Raw genomic sequence first — 21,669 nt, forward strand, 5'->3', positions numbered from 1 at the left:
TATAGGCCCCATCACAATGTCCTCTGCTTTTAGGATTTACCAAAACCATTGACTTAATTTTGCCACCTCATTTAAACAGAACGCACGTTTTTCCTATCGTCAGGTGACTTGTTTGACCAAGCTTCCAAAGCACGAGGTTTGCCTTCGTTGACGTTCATACTTTCAGCGTTTGACTGTGATTTCGCCTCTTACTCTTTTAATCAAAAATCAAAATAGTTGCCCCATGGTGCATTGTGAATATTAATGCGTCATTGCCAACTGATCCTTGAAGAAATGTCGATGTTCATTTTTCATGGCATATGTCCAATTCTGTCGTATTAGGCCACGTTGCAGATAAATGGGTAATCGGACTACCGATCAATTAAGAGCCCATTACACTCTTGGGACTGCCATCCTAGTTGGTAGAACACGAACACGAGCGTCGACAGCAGTGCTATAATCACCCGATGACACGGTCTATGGCTACAGGGGAAAAACATGGTCAGAGATCGTGCTCTGTTAAATCATATGCAAAGCGGAATTACTGCACTTTCCCCAAAAATACTCTCACCGTGTAAAGTTACTAGTGTTCAGATTCCGTCCTTGTTCCATGCACAATTTCCCTTTAGAAAAGATGTGCATGGCAATGACGAGCGCTAGCTGGTAGTGGCAAAATATGTTTTGCGTGTGTTGCGCTTGCGTAGTGGACACGGGTCTCGTAGGGTTGGGTGCAGAGATACTTCCAGAGAAGGAAGCGGAGTTTCCGGCTGTTTGCTGCGGAGAGGAAGGACTGCTGACACCGCGAATCCCCTACGAAAAAGACGCCGGTTTGGGGGGGAAACACTCGGACACCCGGAGAAATACGTCTTTCCCACACCGGGGGGGAGGGCTCACAGTCCGGACCAAGTGTTTAGGAGAGTGAGAGGGGACGAGCAACGGCGAAAAAGGCGGGGGAACCCACTAACTACCGGCATGGCTAGGGACTACGATTACCTCTTTAAGCTGCTCATCATCGGTGACAGCGGTAAGGCAAGGCCGGGGATGCGGTACGGGAAATGGGCCTGTTGGGAAGATTGGGGCTAATTTAAATTTTGTGATTTTCTCTTTGAGGAAAATTGAACCACTAATATATTCTGAGCGAACATAACTAGGTTGCTAAATTGGCCACCTGCTTGTTCGCTGTATTGCCATGTATTACTAGTAGCGGTAGCTAGGTACCCAACGTTAGCTAGCTTGCTAAGCCCTGTCCCCGTGCGTCCAGTGTGCCTTCCAGCAGGGCGGAAGGTTGATAACACGGGGTAGGGCATGTCAACTGACCAGGCCGGATATAGCTTCTTAGCCAGCCACATTCTGTTTGTTCAACGTGGCCACATAATAAGAGATTTGAATTGCTAGCTTACCAACTTACCCTGATTTGAACATTAAGTAATCATTTTATGATTTGTGTTTCAATATTGATATTTTGGTATTTTGATTGCAGTTTGCTTTCCCGCTATTAGGTTAGTTAGCTAGCTACGTTTGACTATGTAGCATACTCACTAGCTAACGTTACCACAGTACCAGTTAGTCCCTACGGATGCTTGGTTAACAAAACCTTATTGAACCACTGTGGTTTGTTTTAATGTTAGTTATTTGGCTTGCTATCTCAATTGTACCTTTATAGTTTACCTCGCTAATATATCATGCTCACGATTTGTGTTGTTTCTCAATGTCAATGGGCCAGATTGTGGTGTTTAAATTAAGTGTGATGGCTAGCAGGCTAAATTGAGTGTTTACGTTAGATGACTAGCTAGCTACCCAATTAGACTAGTCAATCGTTCACAAGGCTGGCTAGCTGGTAAACTAAATCAATCCCCGTTATTAACCACCTTGTAGCTTTCAGTACATTGTTGTCACTCTTCGGTCTCGGCAGATTAACGTTACTTTTATTTTGGCCGGAGTTTTTAATACGCCGCGGGCGTGCCGAGGAATTTGGATACGAATGCAAACGTTAGATTCAGTCATCTAGCAAGTGGCACCGGCTTGGATAGTTGTAGTGCAAGCTGGTGTGCAGACGAGATCGCATTCATTGCAAGATGAGTCGCTCCCATACAGGTTTATGGCACTGACAAGGAAAGATTAGAGACATGAGGAATAGCAACATCCGCCTTCTTACATAAGTGAGCCGTCCTCCTCTATGACAGAGACATCATTGAGCTGAACACCTCATTATCGAGTATAGTTGTTGAGTGTTCAATGTCATGTGTTCAACCAGTGAATTGGGATCACAGGTTTTACATTCAGCCAACACATCAGAATATGGAGTTGACCACTTTTCTCGTGGGCTGATTTAGCACACATGAATTGTCAACGCCCTTTGCAGGACCTTGGAGCCATTAATACACCTTAACTTAGCATTTGCATCATTGTTTAACAGAGTGGCTGGCCGTGGGATGGGTGTTGAATATGGGGAGATTAAGTGATGGTGGAGGTGTTGGCCTGGGCAGCACCTTGCAGTGAGTGGTCAGAACAAGTGTTACATTTTGGTTGTGTACCTTGTCTCTCGAGGACTTGTGTCCGGGGGCCTGTATCACCAAGCAGATTTACAGAGTTAGCTGGATAACTGCACTGAGTAAAACTTGGACCCTGGCCAAATCTTGGTGCAGTTATCCAGCTAACTCAGTAGTCTTGCTTTGTGATACAGGCCCCTGTTGTGTGTTGAGCCAGTTGGATGCTGGCTCCCAGTGTTGCTCTGTTGCCGGGTGAGTCAGGTTTGTGCGGGTGGCTATGCTGTGTGTCAGGGTGTTGGCTGTATGCAAGGCGTGGTTGTGTTTGTGTTGCGGTGCCCATAATGATTCCCTGCTTTAGAAGAAGAATGCAGCTGTGGACCTGCCCTTTGTCCATCTTCTGCCTGATCTGAGATCAGGGGTTCGGTGGCTGCCATTCAGAAATATGTGCTAGCAGCTGATCCAGGAACAGTGAGCTTATGTCCTACTTCTCTTGAGAGCTTTGCCTCTGTCAAAGATTTAACTGAACCGACTTACTCATATCTCTGCCCGTTAGGCTTCTCGCTGACTTTGATGTCTCTCTCTCTCTCAGATCAGCACTTGTGGTGCATCACTTCTGGGTTTGTCCCTCACTGCAAAGCTGTGAAAGTCCTAGGTCGAGATAATGAAAGACTGCTTTTTACGAATATTCACGGCCAATCAGTGCATTTACATTCATGCTGGCCTCTTTGTTATGGTGGTCTTGTAGAAAACTTCCCAAACGGCAGCCCAGAGAATGTATCGCAGTAGGATTGCTACAGCTGAGATTCGGTTACTTTAAGCTAGAATTTGAGAACAAAATGGAGCAACAACGACAACAAAGCAGCACAAACAAAGGGCACTATAATACGAGCAGGAAACTTTGCTTTTATGATGTCGGGCTGCATGAGTGGGAATATAATGTTCCTCCTGCATGTAGAAAGCATGGCAGTAATGTTCTTGGTGCCTAGAAATTTCAGCGATTTGTGGACTTATTAGGGGAAGATACGTTTAATGATTTGAAGCTATGTGTTGGAGGCTTCCATCCACTGCACATTCTACGGCCTTCTAGCAGGACATGGGACAGCTCGAGCCACTGTGCGCCAGGAGTTCTGCTTCCACTCCTGCACTGAGCCCTGACAGACTGGATCAGGGAGAACTCTGAACAACAGAGGAATTAAGTAATGTAGGCGCTATAATATTCAAGCTTTTGATTTCTCAGCCTTTAGACTCTCAATCCTGGAGGGCTTATTTGACTCCTATGAGAATCAGCCTTCTCCAAGCTGGCAGGTCTTATTCTGCTGGCCCAGAAACAAAATCTTAAATGTCATTAGGACAGCACAGTTTACCTAATAACAATGCTGTTTTGCTAGGGCTTGGTTCACTGTTTAGGTTGAGAGTAAAGCACATATTAACACAGCTGAGTGTACAATTACATGCTTAGATGGGATCAGAAATTATTCTACCAAAAAAGCTGTAATTGTGAGAAGGGGTTAGGACCAAAAACAGGGATCTGCCTGCTCTGGAGGTGTGGTAGTGTTAATATTGTCGTGCGTGATTGCCTTTCACCCCCTCTTCCAGTCGCTTTAACTCATTGGCTTCACTCTGGTTTCACCACAGTTTCATAAATATTCAGGCAGAGGATTTGCCTGTCTGATGGCTTTTCTTGGGGTGAAATTGTTTGAAACTCCAGCAATTTAAGGGAAACATCCAGTTATATTAAATACGTGAATCATATTTGTCATGGCGCCAGGGTTTCCTAGCAGTTCCATTACATGTCTACTGGGCAAAAAGTGTCCATCTCTGAGATACTTTGTTGACTGTGCTGATGAATGTAGTCACTGAAGTTCTTATGTAAACGGCTCAGAATTGAGCACGGCCCACTTCTGTTTGAAATGATCGAGCCCGGGTTCCCTGTTGATGTTCAGCAGCTCTTCATGGAAAAGCGTTGTGATTCCGGTCACCGCGAGGGCGCAGAAATGCAAGCCTGTGTGTTAATGTGAAACTATGTGTCAGATGTGGTTCTCCTCTGTGGGCGGGGCTTATACCCCATTTGTACTGGTTGAGTAGCAAGCTGTGAGGCGGAAGGCAGCCGCACGTGAGGCTCATTCACATCTACCTTTTAGGACGGCTGGAGCTGGTCACCTATTGTGGACTGGCTATTTTAAGGGTGTGATGAACCTTTAAAATGGTGCTTCCGTTGCTCCTCTCTCCTTGCAGACCATTGCAACCTTGGGCACCATTGAAAATTCCTCGGCCAAATCACAGAGTCCGTGTTTGTTGTCGGTAGCCCTCTGAATTTGGATAGACATTTATCTCACGTCATTGCTGACCGCAAGCAGACTTTCTATTTATTGGAGCATTGCATTGTGGGTCACATCTGTTCCTGCTCTCTGCCTCAGGTGAAAGGGGAGTGCTCATGCCTGTTTTGGCTGGGGCGGGGCCATCTCTCACCAGAGACAAATGAAGAAACCCTTGCTGCTGGCCAGCCGGTGTCTCCCTTTCCTCTGTATGTTTTGAGTGGGTACATGGGTGAACTTGGCCCCCTCCAGCGTCAGAGGCAGGGTCGAGTGGATACTGATGCAGTGCTGCTCCTGCTCCTTGTGTGGTTACACCTTTGTGGGAGTTTGGTCTCTTTCCTCCCACTTGTCTTGTTTCTCTTTTCTATTCCACAGATCGGTTATGGTGCTAAAGAAATGCTGCAGTGCCTGTGTGCGTAACTAACAAAACAAAAGCGTGCATGTCTTTCTTCCCTGCATATGCAGAAAGGATCACGCACTGTTACTACAGGGGGGCTTAAGAAGTGACAGAGTTTGGATTGATAAGCAAGAGTTTGGTTGATGTACCCTGGTCTGAGAGATACGGATGCCTCTCCACTTTATATTTCTTCCCTTCCCTCTCCGACTTCTTGTATTGCACTCAGACCTTTTTCTCTCTGTGCTTATGATTAGAAAGTTGAGTTGTTCCACCCACTTGACTGTTATTCACTGTGTATGTGTTTTTTATGTGGTTATGTGAGTGCGAGAGTCTACTGAGATGGTGGGTGGGAGGTCAGACTCCCCCTGCATCATGGGAACAGAAAAATGTATTTGCTCTTTCTATGACCCTCACTGTCTTACTGTAGCTGCTCTATCTCTCACTGTCTCTCTGTAGCTGCTCTATCTCTCACTGTCTCTCTGTAGCTGCTCTATCTCTCACTGTCTCTCTGTAGCTACTCTATCTCTCACTGTCTCTCTGTAGCTGCTCTATCTCTCACTGTCTCTCTGTAGCTACTCTATCTCTCACTGTCTCTCTGTAGCTGCTCTATCTCTCACTGTCTCTCTGTAGCTGCTCTATCTCTCACTGTCTCTCTGTAGCTACTCTATCTCTCACTGTCTCTCTGTAGCTGCTCTATCTCTCACTGTCTCTCTGTAGCTACTCTATCTCTCACTGTCTCTCTGTAGCTACTCTATCTCTCACTGTCTCTCTGTAGCTGCTCTATCTCTCACTGTCTCTCTGTAGCTACTCTATCTCTCACTGTCTCTGTCTCACTTTCTCTGTGTGTCTTTTGACCTAATGAATGTGAAACTGTCAATGTCAGGACTTTGAATTCTGTACTAATTCCACTTTGTGTTGCAGCATGCCTGTGGTTTCCTATGGTTTCAGCAGCACTTCAGGCTTTTTAGGTCAGGGGTGTCCAATCTTATCCATTAAGGGCCAAAATCGGTGCAGGTTTTTGTTTTAGCACAGCACTGCCTGGATTTTGAGCTCTGGGCTATTTCAAAGGTGTGAATACACTTTTATTCACTCACAGGATATACGTTTATAGGCTTACTTATCTGACACCTGATATCAGCTGACCAAATTACCATACCATGAAACATTCTATTCAGTTTTATTTGCATAGGGCTTTTACAGAAACTGATTCAGTGACACTTCATAGGACTACAGGAAATGTGGAAATTGGGAAAGAGTGAGCCTGAACCTCTGAATAATGCAAAAGAGGCAGGGACACTTTTCTTTGGTTAAAACAATGCATCAGATTTATTCAAAGTGGTGCATCGCCAGTCCTTAAAAAAATGATACATGCCCAGTATGATTTCTTAACACATCCCATTCAAAAATATAAACACTGACCAAAGAAAAGTACAGAAAAACTGTTGTAAACTGTAAACAGTAGGCTATCTGGTGGAAAATATGCATATTACATGGCTGCGTGCATGTATGTCACTTACACAGTCAGTTCACCATTTGCTCATTTAAAGCATAGTGTTCGTCACAAATCTTAAGTTCGGGCATACAATCATTCAACAGACAGGACACGCACACAGGTGAATGGTGAAGAACTTGAAATTGCAAGTTTGGTCTGCCGTGTTCAAGTTGGGATAAAGAGATTTGCAAGGTGGAGGCAGCACAGAATGTAATTTGGTTTCTGGTTTCTGCCAGCATTGGGCAGAAGACAGGCGGCAGAAATGCAGTGAATCTTAACAGGTGCTATATAATCCGTATACTAAAGCGAACTCAAATACTTTATTATTTCTACATAATCCAGTCAAAAGTAGACTGAAATGCTACTGATTTATTTTGGCCAAATGTGAATTTCTACATAAATATCAGTAACGGATTCATTTACACCATCCAGAAGAAGTCTTCAGTACCTCTGTGTCTTTATGCCATTCCAAAACATCCAAAACATCAAAACATTTGAAAATCATGCTGGCTGCTCTTAACTTGTTTGCAGAACACAGAAAGTTAGGAGTGTTCCTAAAGCTAAAATACTTTTTGACTTGCTTATATTCTTACTAGAGCCACAATGATTCAAATGTTTCTGCAGTTTTTTTAAATAACTGATTTGGTAAATTCAGATGGGAGAGTCTTGCCCCACTGCGCTAGTGCTGTGAAAATGTGTGTGTGTCCGGTATCTGTGAGGACCAGCATGTCCCCTGGGTCAACGGGGCCATGGAGAAGCGATGAAGAGGGGATTTGTTTTCAGATCGTCTATTAATTCTGGCCCTATGGGCTGCAGGCTGACGAGATTGCATTACACCATTACCCTGGTAATGCGCTGCTGTCTGGCTCCCCGCCAGGTCCCATGTTCCCGCTCCGGTCAACCTCTCGGGATCCACTCGATGTGTGTAGGGAAGTACAGCTCGCCTAAACAAACGTCTCGCAGCGGGAGAAGGCTTTTTGACCCTGGTGACAGGTGATGCGGTTTGGGTCCAGCTGTTGTCTGGTCGCAGCTGGCAGTGCCTCTAAACCAGGAGACTGTGGGTTTTAATCCTGGATGGCACATTGGTGAGGTTGATTTTCACCCAGCTCCTCAGCAGATATGAAAGTGCCCTCACACTTACAGTCTAAATGTGGCCACTGTACGGAGTCAGTTATATATAAGGAAAAGGAAGGAAAGATTGGCCGCCCTCTGTTGTGATAGTCAGTGTGTTTTACTGGCTGAAATGCAGCACTAACTCTCAGGATGAGGAGTGACTATCTGGTGAATAAACAATGAGTACTGATGGTTGGCAAAGCTATCATGTTAGCGGTGTAGCTTTGTTTCTTCTGATGTTTGCTGGTTGTTGGCCACATTTGAGAATTTGCAGACCGCCTGAAACCTGGAAGTTCCTAACAGAAGTACATGGAAGCCTTTACCCTCCTGAGCTGAGCCATGCCATTCCCTGTATGTCTGCTTGGATCCTGGATGTGGGCAGCTGCAGCGAATGGCACTTGAAAAACATAAGGTTGAATCGAGTCTCCATGGCTGCTCTGAGATGCTGAAGGAAGGGACCTTTTCAGTTACAGAAACCAATTCATCCAGAGCACCGGAACATAAAAGTGTAGCTAGCTGATGAGCTCAATTATAGTGAAGAATATTCTCAATTGTCAGTCACTAGTTACATATGTCCCCTATCCTGATAATGGGGGGAGGACCCCCAAACTTACCTCTATTTCTCATAAAAAGACCAGCCACCTGCTTCTATCTACAGTTTTCTCATTTCTTCTGGAAATCTGCATTTCATGTCATGGACTCCAGTGCCAAAATTCATATTGAACGTTATCTGAGATACTTGTATAATAAAGCATAATCTCGCACCAATAAAATACTCAGTTGGCTCTGTGTAAACATTGAGTGATGACAATTCCCTCTGGCATACTTACAGCATTTATGGATCACTGATGTATGGTGTACTCCTTTGGGGAAAAATTATAAGGCCATAATTTTACAGTATTTTGAGTTGCTTAACCTTTTTCTGTATGTCCTGAGAATTTTGTGCTGAAAATGCTTTGTAAATACGAACAAATACGATTTTTTTCCTTAATTGCGTATTTGACATAATTATTAAACAAGAATGTTGTGAATTGTGCCTTGATAGCTCGTATGCGTTCATAAAATCTATAAAACGTTCACTTAGTGGAAGGCACAGGTTAGTGCGTTTAAGAACATTTATCATGGTAAATATGAAACCTACGGTGTTGTGCAAAAGTTTTAGGCTGGTGTGAATAATTAACCAAATGCAAGAACATTAATTCTTCTCGGTATACTTGCACACAGTTTTTGAAGGAACTCGGCAGGTAGGTTGAGTTTCTTCCTTCCTTCAACATCTTGGAGAACTAGCCACAGTTCTTCTGTGGATTTAGGCAGCCTCAAATGCTTCTGTCTCTTCATGTAATCCCAGACAGACTTGATGTTGAGATCAGGGCTCTGTGGGGGCCATACCATCACTTCCAGGACTCCTTGTTCTTCTTTGCGCTGAAGATAGTTCTTAAAGACATTGGCTCTATGTTTGGGGTCGTTGTCCTGCTGCAGAATACATTTGGGGCCAATCGGAAGCCTCCTTAATGGTATTGCATGATGGATAGTTATCTGCTTGTACTTCTCAGCATAGAGGAGACTATTAACTCTGACCAAGTCCCTAACTCCATTTGCCAAATCCCTAACCTCCACCATGCTTCACTGTTGCCTGCAGACACTCATTCTTGTGACGCTCTCCAGCCCTTCGGCGAACAGAACTGCCTTCTGCTACAGCCAAATATGATTTGTCAGTCCAGAGAACCTGCTGCCATTTTTCTGCACCCCAGTTCCTGTGTTTTTGCGCATAGTTGAGTCACTTGGCCTTGTTTCCATGTCAGAGGTATGGCTTTTTGGTCGCAATTCTTCCATGAAGACCACTTCTGGCCAGACTTCGCCGCACAGTAGATGGGTGTACCTGGGTTCCACTGGTTTCTGCCAATTGTGAGCTGATGGCACTGCTGGACATCTTCCGATTGCGAAGGGAAGCAAGCATGATGTGTCTTTCATATGCTGCACTAAGTTTCCTTGGCCAACCACGGTCCACAACGGTGCCCATTTCTTTGTGCTTCTTCAATAGAGCTTAGACAGCACATCTGGAAACCCTTGAAATTTCTGCCTGGGAGAGACCTTGCTGATGCAGTATAACTACCTTGTGTCTTGTTGCTGTGCTCAGTCTTGCCATGGTGTATGACTTCTGACATTAAACTGTCTTCAGCTACCTCACCTTGGAAGCAGCGTTTGGCTGTTCCTCACCCAGTTTTAACCCTCCTACACAGCTGTTTCTGTTTCAGTTAATGATCGTGTTTCAACCTACATATTAAATTGATTATCATTAGCTCCTGTTTGCTATAATTGGTTCATCACACATCTGACTATATGCCTACAAAATCCCTGACTGTGCAAGTGTACCTAGAAGAATTGATACTGGTTTGAAGACAAAGGGTGGTCACACCGAATATTTATTTGATTTAGATTTTTCTTCTGTTCACTCAATTTACATTTTGTTAATTGATAAAAAGAAACTGTTAACATTTCTATTTTTGAAAGCATTCTTACTTTACAGGATTTTTTCACACCTGCCTAAAACTTTTGCACAGTACTGTACATTCTCCCCTGTTCAGGAATGCTGTTTTGAAGGCTAACGGCCCTGCTTGATGCAGACATACATGTGATGGCCAGGATAGTTTTCTGCTATGTTTGCTCATTTCCTTTTCATTTTTTTCTGCAACTTGTTGGTAATGTGACAATCCTGGAATGCGGTATATTAATATTCTGTGGTTATTAGTGTCTGTAAACTTGTTTGAATCTTGTTAGACTGCTTAACATGGTGCATGCTTGTGTGTGTGCGCGTGTGTGTGCGCGTTTGTGTGTGTGCGCGTTTGTGTGTGTTTGTGTGTGTGTGTGTGTGTGTGTGTGCGTGCGTGCGTGCGTGCGTGCGTGCGTGCATGCGTGTTTGTGTCTGTCTGTGTCTGACTGCCCTTTTTTGCGTTCCAGGGGTGGGGAAGAGCAGTCTTCTACTGCGATTTGCAGACAACACATTTTCAGGTAGGAGTCCATTTCTCACTTCTGTTTCCTTCACGGCATACAGACAGAACAGAGAGAGACAGAAATAGAGATTGCTTTCAGGGTGTTCACAATAGCCTGGTCTAAACCAAAAGTCGGACAACAAAGGACTTTGGCTTTCTGACAGGCCTGCCTCCCGCCCTTCCCTCTCTCAGTGCAGCAGGTCACCTTGCTGCCGGTCACATGCTACCTGCTCCCTTCTCTCAGGCAGGCAAGGTGATTGCAGCTACAGGCAGAGGGGTGCCATTTTTAGCCAAACTTAGCGTAACCATCCCCTAGGGCAAATGTGCATGTCAGTATGCACGTTAAGATCAGCAACCCAGTTTTGTGAAGTGATTTGTGTTTATAGCTAGCTGTAGACTGTTCTTCAGGTGGACTGGCGTTGTTCCCAGCAATCTTTAGCGCAGTTAAAGAAACACAGGACACTTGCATTTCTGCACAGGTAGTGATCATGACAGGTTTCCTTTGATCCTTAATTATTGTGGAGGAAATCCTGTTTGATTTTACCTGTAAGAGCTGAGATGAGTTCAACATGAGGAGTGTCAGGAACATGGCAAGCGTGGCAGACCAATGTTAAGAGTCCGTCTGTGTCTGTGTCTATTTCTGTGTGCAGGTAGCTACATTACCACGATCGGGGTGGACTTCAAGATCCGGACAGTGGAGATCAACGGCGAGAAGGTGAAGCTGCAGATCTGGGACACAGCGGGACAGGAGCGTTTCCGCACCATCACATCGACGTGAGTACCAGCAGGGGGTGCGGTACCCCGCCACGGGGGGGGCCTCCATTTACTCTTCTGCTGCTCTAGCGGTGCCAAAACATTGTCTGTTTCTGCTATGGATCAGTGAAGAAGGCTGCTGCGTCAGCATGGTTCTAAAACAGCCCTGGGTTTGTGGAGCAGTGTAGTGTCGTGACACTCATGTCAAGATTTTTTATCTCTAACAGCCAATAAATAAAATTAAAATGGCAGAAATCGAGGGAGTTTTTTCACCTCAGGGGATTTTATGTAGGTCTCTTTCACACAACCTCTCTTGTGCTCTCTCTCTTGCTCTCACATTCTCTGCCTCTCTCTCTCTCTTGCTCTCTCTCTCTCTCTCTCTCTCTGCCTCTCTCTCTTCAACATGACTCATTATAGTTTCTTATTTTGATCTCTCTTTTCATATAAAATGTCTGATAGTCGGGAGTCACTGAGTTCAGTTTTTGTTGTAATTACAGAAAACGGAATGGCCTTGTTCAATAATAAACCCGTTTCACATTTCAAGACTCACTCAGCATTGATATACAAATGAGTCTCCACAGATTTTCGCTGGAGGCTGCAGAAGTCCAGTTTGGTCTGATCTAGTTTAGCGGGGCACAAGGCTGAACGCTTTATCGCGTGTCCTGTTGTCAGCTGGGGTCTGTCTGCAGACACTGCAGTGTTAAGTACTGAATTTTGTATCGATGTTTGTACACACACTTTAGAATTCATAGCAGTGAAGACGTTTTACTTTCATGTCTCTCCAAGAGAGCTTAGAATTATTTTATGTGGTTCTTCGTGGAGAACTTGTGTCTTGGCACTGTGAGGTAGCACCACATTATTATTCATTCTCAGGAGAAGGAGGCAGGAGTGAGTAATGTGTGCTGTGGTTCCATCTGCCCCGTGTTGAGAGGACTGGTGGAGCTGTTAGTCATCTCCAGTGTGAACCGTGTGGCAGTGCGCTCTCTCTCTGGTTTGGCCTGCCTGCTCACACTTCCTCCTCACTTACTGTGTGAACGCACCGGTCCTTTCAGTTTTCATCAGTCAGCCACAGTGACAGGGAGACTCTGTGCTGCCTCCTTCCCCACAGTTCTCACACACACACACACACACACACACACACTCACACCAGCCTGACACTGCAGGGACACAGTGATGCTGGGTGTTGTGCCTACAGCCTCACCAAACACCCCTTTCCCAGTCTTCCTCAAACCTTGTCCTGGCCACTGCAGTGTACTAAAATCTATGGTACAAAAATAAAAAAAAATAAAAAAACACTTAAGTGTAGCAAATTATCCCTGTTACTTAGGGCTATTTATTGTTATTAGCTTCATTGACAGGGACAATGCACATTACAAGCATTTCTGTAAATGTGCTGTAGTTGGGTAGCGAGGCTAATTGTACATGTCTTTGGATTGTGGGAGGACACTGGTGTACCCCTAGGATGCCCACAGGAACACGGGGAGAACTCAACACAGAGAGCGGGACTTGAACCCATAACCTCATTCTTGCTAGGCAACCTACTACTTTCCCTGCGGTCTCCACTCTTTGTCCTCTTGCTGGACCCGACCCCAGTCCGGCAGAAGACGCCCATCTCGGTTCTAATCTTGGCTGTAATGTGTGCCCTCCCCATACCAAGTCAGCTCTGGCTGCTAAGCAACCCGGTTAAGTGCTAAGTTGCCATAACGGCATGCGTCATCGTCGAGAGAGAGAAAATGTGCCGGCTGGAATCGGGTGACAGTTTGAGTCATTCCACCATCATGCAGGCTGTTATATCATTCAGACATCCAGCCCTGAAGACTGCAGCCGGGCGGCGAAAGCTAGCTATACCATGAATGTCCATGGGAGGACATAGGAGCAAACCAGGGCGAGATCGCTGTCCGTCGGCATGTTTCAATCCCCTGCTTTTTGTTCCCAGGAACTTGAATTAAAATACGACTCTCTCCTCCAAAGCACACAATGCTCGGTACCACCTATCAGTCCTGATTGCCAAGTCATGAGCCAGAGGAAGACTCTTCATATACAGCTTCACGGGGGATGATGCCTGATCACCCAGCAATATCCTCCCGGCTGACTGAAACCTCTTCACTGGGTGATGCTCCAGCCAATCGTGCATTGCCCTGTGGGCTTTGACCTCAGATCATGGGGCCCATCCACACACAAGAACAGTGCCTTAGCAGGATGAGCCACTCAGCAGCCCCAAATGTTTTTTTTTGTTTTTTTATATGCTTGAAATGACTTTGAAGGTGAAAAAGACTCTCCTCCATAACTTCCAGAACCGTCAGCCCCTTCCTCCCTCTTCGCCTGCGTGGGTCCAAGCACCACTCTGTTGAAATTATGGGGAGAACCCTGGCGCAATCAGCAGTCAAAATGCCCTACAAAGACATTAAACTGCCAGGCTGTGGATGTTGTGATGCCGTTAGCTGTGTCTGGCCTTTGAAATGCTGGCTATGCTATCATTCGTATCACCCAGCCAGGCAGTGGTTGCTGTGGTGCTGTTAGCTCTGTTGGCCTCTAATAAACTGACTCACGTTCTTTCACATTGGCCATCCGTACGGCTGCATTCTGCTGCTTTGTTTCCCTGTGGTTTCTGCACATCGCGGGCAGGTTCATGCGATTGTTCTGCTGTTCTTTGCGCGCACAGGATACGGAGCGCTTCTTTTTTTTTCCTCTGAAGTTCCTGCTTTGAACACATTACAGGGCTCTGTCCCACGGAGACGAGGTGACTCTTCTACGCTGCGCTGAAAGGAGCCTTTGACAGGAGCTGGAGCAGGCTGTTGAGGGCTAATTGTGCACAGCAGCGGTGTGGCGTGGTGCCTCATTAGAGTAAAGTGGATTTCAGCCTTGGAGGAACGGCCCTGAGTCTCGTCTGCAGGAGAGCGGGGCTGAAGCTCCACCCAGCTACGCGGCCTGGCCGTCAGGAGAGGGAGGCTAATTAGCAGCACAGCTCCAACGGCTGTCTGAGGCACACGCAATCAGACGCAAGCCAGCCCGGAGAGTAGAGAGCACTCGAGTTTGCAGCTTCCTGTATTGGCATTTCTTAAAGTTTGAGAGTAGCCCAGATTCTGTGGAGGGGTCGAAGAGGGAAGTGGACCCCTCCCTTCTTACGGGAAGCGATGGCAAATGTCCCCTACGCCCACCCAGCTGGAGCTGTGAGGGGGAGCAGCAGGGGGTGCGTTGGGGCTGCGTTTGCGGCGTTACTGGTGACAGTGTGACAGGCCGGGGCAGCGCCACTGAAGGCCTGATGGAATGAGGCTGTGAGCACATTAGGGGCCTGTCAAAGGGCTCTTTGTGCTGCGCTGGGGAAGAGTCCTGATAGATCCCTCTCATTCTCAGGCCTGCTGAGACATGTCCTGGGCTATTCTCACTCCTTTTACACTGTGTGTGTGTGCGTTCATGTGATCTCTTTTGATCATCTTCTCCCATATCGATTATTGTCAATATTATCGATTATTATATACAGAATATGTTTTGTAATATTTGAATATTGTTCCCACCTGAATTTCATGTTCTGTCAGAGTCCCCTTATAAACTTTCACTCTCTCTCTCTCGATTCACAATCTCTCTCTTTGCATTTGTGCCCCATCTTCCCCTCTCCCTCTTTTTTCTGTCCTTACCCCCCCACTCGGTTTCCTCTTCTCCTGTTTCCTGTAGCACTGGAGGAACTTCCCCTTCAGTCCTCCATCTTGGTTCAGTGGGCTGAACTGGGCCTCGCCGCTGCTGTGAAACTGTGTCACGTGACCGAGTCGTGTGACGTTCCGTTGACATTCTTAGAGTTACAGTCTTGTCATGCGACTCATTTTACATAAAAGAGGAAGGGCATTGTTGGGTATATTTTGGAAAATTATTAAGTAACCCCTTCTCTGATAAATTAATTAATGTCTAATTTGCTAGACAGTGACACAGGTTAATAAACTGGACTTGCAATACATTAAACGGAGTAAAGTAAAACCTCCCAGAAAAATCTTTTTTTTGTGTTGACCAATTCTGTGAAAAAGTGTGCTGTTTTTCTGAAGAGGAAATGCTTGGTAACATGGGCTGTAATTTGTAGATCACTGCCATTTGTGCATTAAGCATCTCCAAATAGCTTTCACCTGTCCATATTCAAGCTTTATCGATTATAAAAATGGTTGTGCTCTAAAAGGAGGGGGGGTTAGGACATGGATTGGCTGATTATTGAGACCAATACACGCACCATGAAAGTATAGCTTCAAAGATGTAGTTATGTAGGTTACATAGCAACAACTGACAGAGACAGATATCACCTTTGAAAGATTATGCTAAATAAAACAAGAGTTAACTGAAAAGACAACACTAGTGCTTTTAATATAATTTCTCACTGCATTTATGGACTCAATTAACTGAGATAATGTTAGTACAACATTAGCAGACCACTTGGCTATGATGAATTGCATTATTGATCATTGGGCAAGAAGATTTACTGAAGTGTGCTAAACTTCAGTAACTTCAGATTTGAACTTTCTGAAGTTTAGTTAAAATCTTCACATGTAATTCTTCAACACTGGGTGTATTTCTCAAAATCATGTATAATAGTGAAATGACTTTGCGACTGAATTTGCCTGTGTGTTTGATCTGTGTGACCACACACGCACATCCTGTGTGCACATCCCGACAGTGTGTGATGCGGTAGGCTACTTCACAAATGCTGAGGAAGTTGTCTGAGACATGATTTCATTTACAGTTCATTGTGAGAGAAGTGCTCATCCTTTGACGCACAAACCGTCTGCTGGATCACCTAAGTAGAATTATTACCAAAAAGCCCAATCTGAACATCTGCTTTCTCGTGAATAGATTTCCCTGCCAGGTTTACCATTTTAGGGCTTGATTGGTGCATCTGGTTCTTTCTGTAATCTGTTTACTTACAAGATAATTTATTGTTATCTTCATCCGAATGTTTCTAAAACGTTCCTGTCAGAATATCTCAATCCGAGAAAATCAGCTGGTAGTCCCAATGTGGCCTGCCATGGACTCAAGTGACTAGTGACATGTTCACAGTGCCATTATACCTCCAACAGCACAGCCTGCATTCAGCACATGCTCTTACTGCCAGTCCGACTGCCACCCTTCAGTGCAGAATAATAAATCGTAGATATGCATATGAATGTTTTTGAAAGTCTAATATCTTGTGCATAAATTGTTTTTGAAAATACTCATAAAATTTCAGAAACTGCATGGCCCATATTTCTGATAAATAAATAGATGTGAATAAATAGAATAAATTATGTTCCTTCTGGAAAAAGTAAACATTGGTCTCAATTTGGGAAAAAGTTCATATTAATGTACCCTGGCATTCAATCGGCATCTGTTGCTTGCCTATAGCAGAGTGTGTGTGGAATCTGAGTAAGTGGTCTGAGCAGATCAGTCAAATCTGTACTGTGAGCTCCCCCCAGTGGACACACCTTGGCAAGTACATCATGGAGCTGAAGTGAATGACTGTATGGGGAAGATTAATGCAGAGAGTGATCTGTGTTCTGCTTCTCTCTGCAGGTACTACAGGGGAACCCACGGGGTAATTGTGGTTTATGACGTAACCAGCGCCGAATCATTTGTCAACGTCAAGCGGTGGCTCCACGAGATCAATCAGAACTGTGACGACGTCTGTCGAATATTAGGTGAGCAGAGCGCCTCCAGCCTCTCAGTGGTGATGTGTGTGTGTGTGCGAGGTGCTAAGTGGAGCGGTCATTCTGCCTCTCAGTGGTGATGTGTGTGTGTGTGTGCGAGGTGCTAAGTGGAGCGGTCTTTCTGCCTCTCCGTGATGATGTGTGTGTGTGTGTGTGTTAGCGAGGTGCTAAGTGGAGCGGTCATTCTGCCTCTCAGTGGTGATGTGTGTGCGTTAGCGAGGTGCTAAATGGAGCGGTCTTTCTGCCTCTCATTAGTGATGTGTGTGTGTGTGTGTGTTAGCGAGGTGCTAAGTGGAGCGGTCTTTCTGCCTCTCAGTGATGATGTGTGTGTGTGTGTGTTAACGAGGTGCTAAGTGGAGCGGTCTTTCTGCCTCTCAGTAGTGATGTGTGTGTGTGTGTTAGCGAGGTGCTAAGTGGAGCGGTCTTTCAGCCTCTCAGTGGTGATGTGTGTGTGTTAGCGAGGTGCTAAGTGGAGCAGTCATTCTGCCTCTCAGTGGTGATGTGTGTGTGTGTGTGTGCGAGGTGCTAAGTGGAGCGGTCTTTCTGCCTCTCAGTAGTGATGTGTGTGTGTGCGTTAGCGAGGTGCTAAGTGGAGCGGTCTTTCTGCCTCTCAGTGGTGATGTGTGTGTTAGCGAGGTGCTAAGTGGAGCGGTCTTTCTGCCTCTCAGTGGTGATGTGTGTGTGTTAGCGAGGTGCTAAGTGGAGCGGTCTTTCTGCCTCTCAGTAGTGATGTGTGTGTGTGTGTGTTAGCGAGGTGCGAAGTGGAGCGGTCATTCTGCCTCTCAGTGGTGATGTGTGTGTGTTAGCGAGGTGCTAAGTGGAGCGGTCTTTCTGCCTCTCAGTGGTGATGTGTGTGTGTTAGCGAGGTGCTAAGTGGAGCGGTCTTTCTGCCTCTCAGTGGTGATGTGTGTGCGTTAGCGAGGTGCTAAGTGGAGCGGTCTTTCTGCCTCTCAGTGGTGATGTGTGTGTGTTAGCGAGGTGCTAAGTGGAGCGGTCTTTCTGCCTCTCAGTGGTGATGTGTGTGCGTTAGCGAGGTGCTAAGTGGAGCGGTCTTTCTGCCTCTCAGTGGTGATGTGTGTGTGTTAGCAAGGTGCTAAGTGGAGCGGTCTTTCTGCCTCTCAGTGGTGATGTGTGTGTTAGCGAGGTGCTAAGTGGAGCGGTCTTTCTGCCTCTCAGTGGTGATGTGTGTGTGTTAGCGAGGTGCTAAGTGGAGCGGTCTTTCTGCCTCTCAGTAGTGATGTGTGTGTGTGTGTGTTAGCGAGGTGCGAAGTGGAGCGGTCATTCTGCCTCTCAGTGGTGATGTGTGTGTGTTAGCGAGGTGCTAAGTGGAGCGGTCTTTCTGCCTCTCAGTGGTGATGTGTGTGTGTTAGCGAGGTGCTAAGTGGAGCGGTCTTTCTGCCTCTCAGTGGTGATGTGTGTGCGTTAGCGAGGTGCTAAGTGGAGCGGTCTTTCTGCCTCTCAGTGGTGATGTGTGTGTGTTAGCGAGGTGCTAAGTGGAGCGGTCTTTCTGCCTCTCAGTGGGGAATAAGAACGACGACCCCAGCTCCAAAGTGGTGGAGACCAACGACGCGCAGAAGTTCGCCGAGCAGATGGGGATCAGCCTCTTTGAGACCAGCGCAAAAGAAAATCTCAACGTGGAGGAGGTGGGTCACTATTATAATTGTCAATATTTTCACTTATTCATAATTGCCTACAGTGTCATTTTAGCAAAATATATGCAGTATATAGTGTGTGCCTGTAGACTATATGCAGTACTCTTAACAGAAAGAGAAGCCACCATGTTGGGCAGACCGGTGATTGTCTGATTGTCGATGACAACTGTGTTAAACACGTGTTAAACACTTGACCGTAACCACACTGAGCTTGGCAGCACTGTTGGACCGCAAGTGAATTCTGAGATTTCCGCACAGGAGGATAATGCAGGACTAACGTGGCTTTTTGTGGTAATTTCCCTGTAGATGTTTAACTGTATCACAGAGCTGGTGCTGAGGGCTAAAAAAGAGGTCCTGGCCAAGCAGCAACAGCAGCAACAGAACGACGTGGTGAAGCTGACCAAGGGCTCCAAACGGAAGAAAAAATGCTGCTAGCGAAACTGACAAGTGAAGAGAAAAAACGAACACCACCACATAACAAAACAACAGACAAAACCACACGGGGAATAAGACTCCAGCAAACTCATTTAAGAGAAGATGAAGATTTATTAATGAAATTACCACAAATAAAATGGAAAAAAATATATTAAATAAAATGTCCCTTTTGGACAAAATGAATCATAAAGACTTAAAAAATAATGTACAGATTTTATCAGAGGGAGTTTTATTTGGAATTGAGCGGTTATGTGACAATATTTAATATAGTCCTTCTAGGTTGAGAAGGAACAGAAAGCTCACTGCCACCGCAGTGCTCAGATTTATATATGAAATATAAATATTCCTTTGCATCAGTATATATATTTTCTCCTTCCACATCACATGGGACTTTTAGGAATCAAGTGAAACTGCACCTGGAAAGGAGAACAGTTGTCTTGTTTTAAAGTTGTTGTTTTTTTGTTTTTTTTTCTCTTTTTTTTGTTTTTTTTTGTATTATTATTTTTTTTTAGAAAAGGGGATGCTAGAATTAATGGGTTGGGCTTAATTAATTTTAATTTTATTTTAATTTTTGGTTGAGTTGGGTGTGTGGCGGGGGTTCCATTTTTTTTCATTTCCAAACTTAAGAAGCCTGCATTTACCATTACTTTAGTTCAATGCCAACAAATCATGAACATGATTTCTTTTTATTAATCTGAGAAAAATGACCAGAGCAATGATTTGAATTTGAACATTTTTCAGTTGGAAAGAACCCGTGACCTTCATCTTCTGTTTTTTAAATTGACATTTTATCATCTCTCTTCTCCATTTTGCCAAGCCTCTTCGACTCCCCCTCTACCTCCAGTAAAAAGACATCATGGCACTATTACGTTTCTCATCACCCGCCTGTGCTTTTCAGTAAATGCAAAAGCAACCAGCCACAAACTTGGACTGTACAACATTTGCCATACTCTGCAGTCTTACTGTGATGAGCCTTTTCTTCAAACTTTTTTTTTTTTTTTTAATATATGTTTTTTTTTTACTAATGATAGTACCATCATGGCAGAAAGTTCTGAAATCGTCTGCACAGGAAGCCCTGTGGCCCTGGTGCCGTTGTGCAGGAAGTGGCCCTTCTGGCTCCTGCCCCACGGGCTCCTGCCTTCCCTGGTGTCTTAACGTGCCCATCTGCCATCCTGTCCAGCGGTGAGCGGCCCTCAGACCCCGGTACCACGGGGCCTGGTTTGGAGGGGCACACTCCGGCCCTCTCATACACTCCCCTGTACACAGCTGTGCCGGGCGCTCAACACCCAGGCCGTTTGCTCCTTGGCTGGATGTGCGGACGGTGCTAACACCAGGGAGGGCGTGCCAAACCCAACGGACAACAGAACAGAGACGGCGAAAGGTTTGTGTCTGACCTGAAGCTCCTGGGGTCTTATTTTTGGTCAATTGTTTTCCACAAGGATTCGTCAGACCCCCGTTGTGTGGAATCACTCCCTCACCTCACTCGTCCTCTTCACACAAGGTTGTATCGCTCTCCCTTAAGATCGGGAGACCGCAGCTGTGGGGAGAGATGCAACCGCACTTGATGGGAATAGTTACTGTCCTTCTGTCCAACCAGCAGTGTGCACCGTACCTGTCCGTCACTGCAAAGGCAGGGTGACTGGGCGGGGCTTGGCTGGTTCAGAGCAGCACGTGCATTCAATACCACAGCTTCTCACCGACCTGGCTCGTCAGGAGCTGAAGGGATCCTTTTCATTTCTATTAATATGTGTATGTATATATAAATATATTTGTGTATGTGTGTATATTTAATATATAGGTATATACATACATATTTGACACACACATATATAAACATGCATGTACATGTAGGATGCTATTGTGTACATGCTTGTGCGTCTGTGTGTGTATTGGTTGAACCATTCTTTCTCAGCTGTGGTTTTGCTGTACACTGGAGAACTAAGATGTATTATTCTTTATTTCCCTTTATGAATTAAATCGATAATAAACATTTTAAAAGAATTAACATTTGACACGGACCTGCTGTATTCAGTGTTTTTTCTCGGGCTGTACTTTATGTGCCTGTTTCACTGTTGGTGGGCTACACCAACATAAACTCATTTGACTTGCTCAACTCGGCAACAATGAAACCTGTGAAAATATAAAGGATTCCTGAACTCGAGGAAATTCCCAGAAGTTTTGCTTTGGGTATTTCCATTGTTTGTTCCATAGGATTTCTTGAAAATGTACATTTAAAATGTTTTGCATAATCAGAAACATTGCCTAGGGGCTATCCACGTGAATGCAGTCTATTTGTTTATATTCTTATGTGTTGTATTTCTGTTGTATGATTGAATGGAAGGGGACATACTGTGCAGGCTTGACGTTCTGTGTGAAAAAACACTAATGCATTCA

General features: G+C 45.3%; 1 protein-coding gene across 1 annotated transcript; it reads left to right on the forward strand.

Moving 5' to 3' along the window:
- Positions 1-458: 458 nt before the first annotated feature.
- Positions 459-21,293, forward strand: rab35b (RAB35, member RAS oncogene family b). Its single transcript, XM_061260788.1, has 6 exons — positions 459-1,003; positions 10,744-10,794; positions 11,426-11,549; positions 17,055-17,179; positions 18,707-18,831; positions 19,147-21,293. The coding sequence occupies exons 1-6, from the start codon at positions 952-954 to the stop codon at positions 19,273-19,275; spliced, it is 606 nt and encodes a 201-aa protein (XP_061116772.1). The 5' UTR covers positions 459-951; the 3' UTR covers positions 19,276-21,293.
- The last annotated feature ends 376 nt before the right edge of the window (positions 21,294-21,669 follow it).

This window comes from Conger conger, chromosome 11 (assembly GCF_963514075.1).
Source record: "Conger conger chromosome 11, fConCon1.1, whole genome shotgun sequence".
NCBI lineage: Eukaryota > Metazoa > Chordata > Actinopteri > Anguilliformes > Congridae > Conger > Conger conger.